Source organism: Protobothrops mucrosquamatus, unplaced genomic scaffold (assembly GCF_001527695.2).
Source record: "Protobothrops mucrosquamatus isolate PMUCROS unplaced genomic scaffold, P.Mucros_1.0 scaffold3269, whole genome shotgun sequence".
NCBI lineage: Eukaryota > Metazoa > Chordata > Lepidosauria > Squamata > Viperidae > Protobothrops > Protobothrops mucrosquamatus.
Window position 1 is genome coordinate 117664 of NW_015389261.1, and position 4869 is coordinate 122532.

Genomic DNA, 4869 nt, shown 5'->3' on the forward strand with positions numbered 1-4869 from the left:
ACAGGTTGGCTGACTTTCTTCTAGCCCATCGTACCACTCCGTGCACTGCCACGGGTAAGTGCCCGGCCGAACTCCGTTGGGGTCGTCGGCTCGTGACTAAATTGGACAGGCTGCATCCGGAGCGTGTAGCTTCACAGGTGTCTCAGCCACACCCACCACGGGTCCTGCATGAAGGTGATCCTGTCTGGGCCAGGAACTACGGGCCTGGACACCTCTGGGTCCCGGCTGTGGTCTGCAAGGTCTCGGGGCCTCTGTCCTACGAGGTGTCCCTGGAAGACGGCCGCGTTCTTCGCCGCCACATTGATCAACTACGTGTGAGGCGGGACTCGCCTAGGGTTCCTCCTCGGTCTCCTCTAGGGGGGGAGGAGGAATGGGAAATGCATTCTGGGAATCAGAATCAACAGCCAACGACGGTTGTGGGGGACAACACGGGTACTCAACATTCACGTTCCACAGGAGTTTCAAGTAGAAATTCATGGGGCAGGGGGCAAACAGACACCCCCACACACACTCCAGCCTGGGAGTCCCAACGGAGGTATACTAACTATCCACACCTCACAAACAATACTCCAGACACGGAGAATGACTGGGAGCATACTCACAACGCACAACATACAAGAGAGCAGGCAAAACAAAGGGGTAACCCGTCCTTTGCAGAAATGGCTCAAAGAAGGATGTCCCCACGCATTAGGGCTAACAGGGAGGTATCCCAGGACCCTATCACTACAGAAAGGAGCCAGGAAAACCACACTCCGTCTGGAAACATGGAGATGAGTTCAGAGGGGTTAGAAAACTCCATAGGTGGTAGGTCAACCAGGTATAGTGAGCGGCAGAGTCCTGACTTCTCGAGCTTAGGAGATGGGCAGGAAAGTCAAACAGAAGTCACGAGACAACCACAGGGTAATTCACCTAGTGTGGGAAGTAACTGGGAAAACACTACAAGCTCCCCAGGTCCGAGAAGGTCGCTAAGGGTCAAAGGCCCTCCAAAATACCTTGCAGATTACGTAAGGTGAGCATATATATATATTAATAACTGGAATTATAGATCCAGACTGGTTGACTCTGTGGAAACGGGGTTGGGGCACATTGGGTCCAGGTACGACGGAACAGCCCCACACCTTACACACATCTTGTGACATTCATATAATAGTTAGTACACAAAACCTTACTATGGTGGCGTCCATGTTGGGCGCAGTATTATTTTATCTAGGGGGGAGGGGTGTTGTGTCCTGAGCCTGCAAAAGCAGGCTCGGGACGTTGCAAGAGTCCCGGGCATTTGCAAAAGCTGCCCGGGACCAGACTGAGCGGCGCCGGCCTTGCGCACATGCGCAAGGCGGGAAAAGACCGCCTTGTGATTGGTTGGATTTGCCCGGGGATCAGAAGGTATAAATAGAGGCCTGCGTGCCTCTGCTCGGGTTGTTCGTAGATTGGAAGCAGAGAATAAAGACCTGTTAGAAATGCATCGTCTCAAGTGCCATTATTCTCCGGACTTAACACTAACAATGTTATTGGGATTTCTTGGATGCTTGGGCTCTCTCAAGGAAATCAAGTGTATGCTAGGACTTGTAAGTAGCTGGGTAGAAGCTGTGGGCCTCTATTCTGGTGCTGTCTAAGAAAGGGAAATAACATTTATTGGGTTCAGTCAGGTGGGAACATCATGTTGCTCCTGTATCCGAAACGATGCTCCTCTTAAATTTTTTTTTTAAAAAAAGCATTATAAATACTTCACCAAATGGAACAAGTTTTGAAAGATTTTGGTGATCTTTTCAGGAAGACAAAAACCTTCTGAAGTTTTGAGATGAAACATTTAAGTTCTAAGAAATTTGGTGGGCAATTGGAGAAGAATATTTTAACCATGTGATGCAGACTTGTGGGATAGAGTTTAGGGTGAGAAAAAGTTGCCAACTCCTGGATTAAAGCAACTTCTTCTTCTTCTTCTTGTGCCATATCCGTTATCGGACGTTGGTGATCATGTTGGCGATCCTGTTTTTATCAGCAGCCGCACGAAAAAGTGCTGCTGAGTTTTGCCCAAACCAGTCCCTTAGATTTTGAAGCCACGATGTTCTTCTTCTGCCTGGACCTCGTTTGCCTTAAAGCAACAAATTAAAGCAACAAATTCTGGAAACTAGGATTTCTCTGGAAACTGGATCTTCAGACAATGAGGTAACATGAAAGCGAAGAATTCCTGCAATTGAAAGATTGTGAATAATCTTTACTGTGGGGTCCTTGGTGCTCTCTGAGCATGGTTGTTTTCTTGCAAATGTTTCATTGCCAAACTAAGTAACTTCATCAATGACTAATACTGATGATGTTACCTAATTTGGTAATGAAACGTCTCCAAGGAAACTACCAAAGTCAGACAGTAACAAGGACCCCACGTTCAACGCCGAACTACAAAAATTCTATTCTGTTGGAATCATTACTCTATAAAACAACTGAAAAAGCTGATATACTTTATTTGGAGGGTAGGTGTAACTGTGCTGACACTTATATGGCATTCAATTACAAGAAAAATTTATGAATACTATATGTGGACATTTCATCTTTAATATAAGACTGATATATTGATAAAACGATGGCACAGCATTTAGTTAATTAGTGGCTCAGGTGATCCCTCTAGACACCGGTAGAAATCCGGTTGTGTACCTTTTAATAACACAACAGAATAAAGGAAGGAGAACCTGTATAGTGCATGAGGTGGTAATTTCCCAAGAGGCTTTTGTAGTGGGAAATGCAGAAAGGTAATTATGCTCTGTGGTATTTTCCCTTTGTAGTGATATATTTGGTACCTTGTGATTTAGCTGCAGATGAGGTTTCAATGTTTATAGCAGTGGTTCTCAGTTTTTAATGATGGCCGCTAGGTTTTTTTAATGGTGATTGCTTGGAGGTTGGGTATAGCATGTGGCTGTATTTTAATAATACTTATCAAATACTGTATAGGCAAAAATGCAGATTAAAAATAAATTTAGCATGCTTGTTTGTAAGAAACTTGAAGTAATGTTCATGTGAATGAATGAATGAATGAATGAATGAATAATAGATACCATGGTGATGTTGACTGATTTTGCTGGCCTTTTCTCTCTCCATCAATAGTACTTTGCCTTCCTATTGCTCCTGTTTGTTGGTCAAGTCACCATTGCAATCCTGATACAGACACATAGCAACACGGTAAGCAGTGTCATAAATCAGAAAATTTCTCATAAAATGGTCGCCATACACCTATTTCAATAATGCTTCATTCTACCAGAAGGGATTCCCCCCCCCTTCTCATTCCCTTCTTTTTTTATTTTACTCCTAGTCCTTGATCTGGTCTACATCCTGGATAACAGCCTTCCCCAAGATCATACCCCTTGATTGCTGAATGCTTCTTTGCATATACAACGGCCCACGTATGCAAGGGAATCTAATGTTCTCTAGATCAGGGGTCCCCAGCCCCTGGGCTGTGGCCTGTTCAAAACTGGGCCATGCAAGTGGTGGGCGAGCATGCAGAACCTTTCCCTCTCCCCCACCGCCACCACTGGTCCACAAACGCAGAATGGTTAAATCTAGATGTTAAATCCCACCAAAATAAATACAAGATTTGCTGGGCCAAAAGAGATTTGTAATAAAGCATCTGGAGAGAAAGGCATTTCTAAACTAGCTCACTACTTGCATATCCTTGTTTTCCATTTACAAGAATTCCTGGGGAGAAAACAATGTGATCCTGTAATGTGATCTGAAATATAATACTGTGTTCCACCATTTTGCAAGTTTACTAGCTAGACTAAATCCTTTCTCTTTTTTCCCCCCTTTCCCTTCTCTTTCCCTTTCTCTCTTTCTCTGCCCAGAACCAAAACAAAAATGGGTGGGGGAGGAATGACTAGGGCCTGTGAAAGAGAAGAATCAATTTAGACTCAATATTTCTGTGTCCTTCTCTTAGTGACTCACAGATGCGGGGTGGCATAAGAGAAGATGTGTGGCAGGGTATATAAAAGAGTGAGCGAAAAGATATATATATATTTTCTCCAGGAGTAAATGTGATGTTTGTAAATTATGATTTACAAATCATGTGATTTGTTAATCAGAAAAATGTCTGCTTTTTGCCACTCTTTTTCATCTGGCTTACACTACAGCCAAAGTTAGCGGTATCCCTCTCCCATTCTTTGTGCAGTCCTTGGGTTCTTTAAAATCCTTTCACAACAAGCATGCATACTGTATGGTGATGCCTTTAATAATTGGTTTGGTGCCGTAGCAAAAGTAATTAAGGCTTGGGGTTAAAGTATTGCATGATACAATGAGTAAGAGAACTAGCTTCCTTTCTGGAAGGGCCGGGTGATCAGCAACTGTGTATGGCGTGTTGAGAGGATGGAAAAGATTTGGTGTTGCAGTTGCTGTCATCGCTGTTCCCCACTGCTGGATTATCTGGGAAAAGAAAATAAACCTTGCATCCTGTTTGGTTTGAACTTTTGTCCACTGAGAGTAGAGTTTGGGCAGAACCTCCCATTCTACTCCGAATAAAGGTAGTCCTTGATGTTGTGTCCTGAGCCTGCAAGAGGCAGGCTCAGGACGTAGCAAGAGTCCCGGGCATTTGCAGAAGCTGCCCGGGACAAGACTGAGCGGCGCCGGCCTTGTGCGCATGCACAAGGCGGGAAAAGCCCGCCTCATGATTGGTTGAACTTGCCCGGGGATCCGAGGGTATAAATAGAGGCCTGCGTGCCTCTGCTCTGGTTGTTCGTAGAGTGGAGCAAACAATAAAGACTTGTTGGAGATGATTCGTCTCAAGCGCCATTATTCCCAGGACTTAACACTGGCGACGAAGGTGGGATACAGTCTCTACAGCTAAGAAAAGCTAGAAGACTCACCCAAAGAAGTCCGGGAAAGAAACGGCGT

At 44.8% G+C, this 4869-nt stretch overlaps 1 protein-coding gene across 1 annotated transcript in view; it reads left to right on the plus strand.

Moving 5' to 3' along the window:
• LOC107297378 (leukocyte antigen CD37-like) overlaps positions 1-4869 on the plus strand; it is a 23740-nt gene that overhangs the window by 7005 nt on the left and 11866 nt on the right. Inside the window, exons 4-5 of the mRNA XM_015826742.1 lie at positions 1496-1565; positions 3094-3168. Of these exons, the coding sequence (XP_015682228.1) occupies positions 1496-1565; positions 3094-3168 (145 nt within the window). The remainder of the gene's footprint in view (positions 1-1495; positions 1566-3093; positions 3169-4869) is intronic.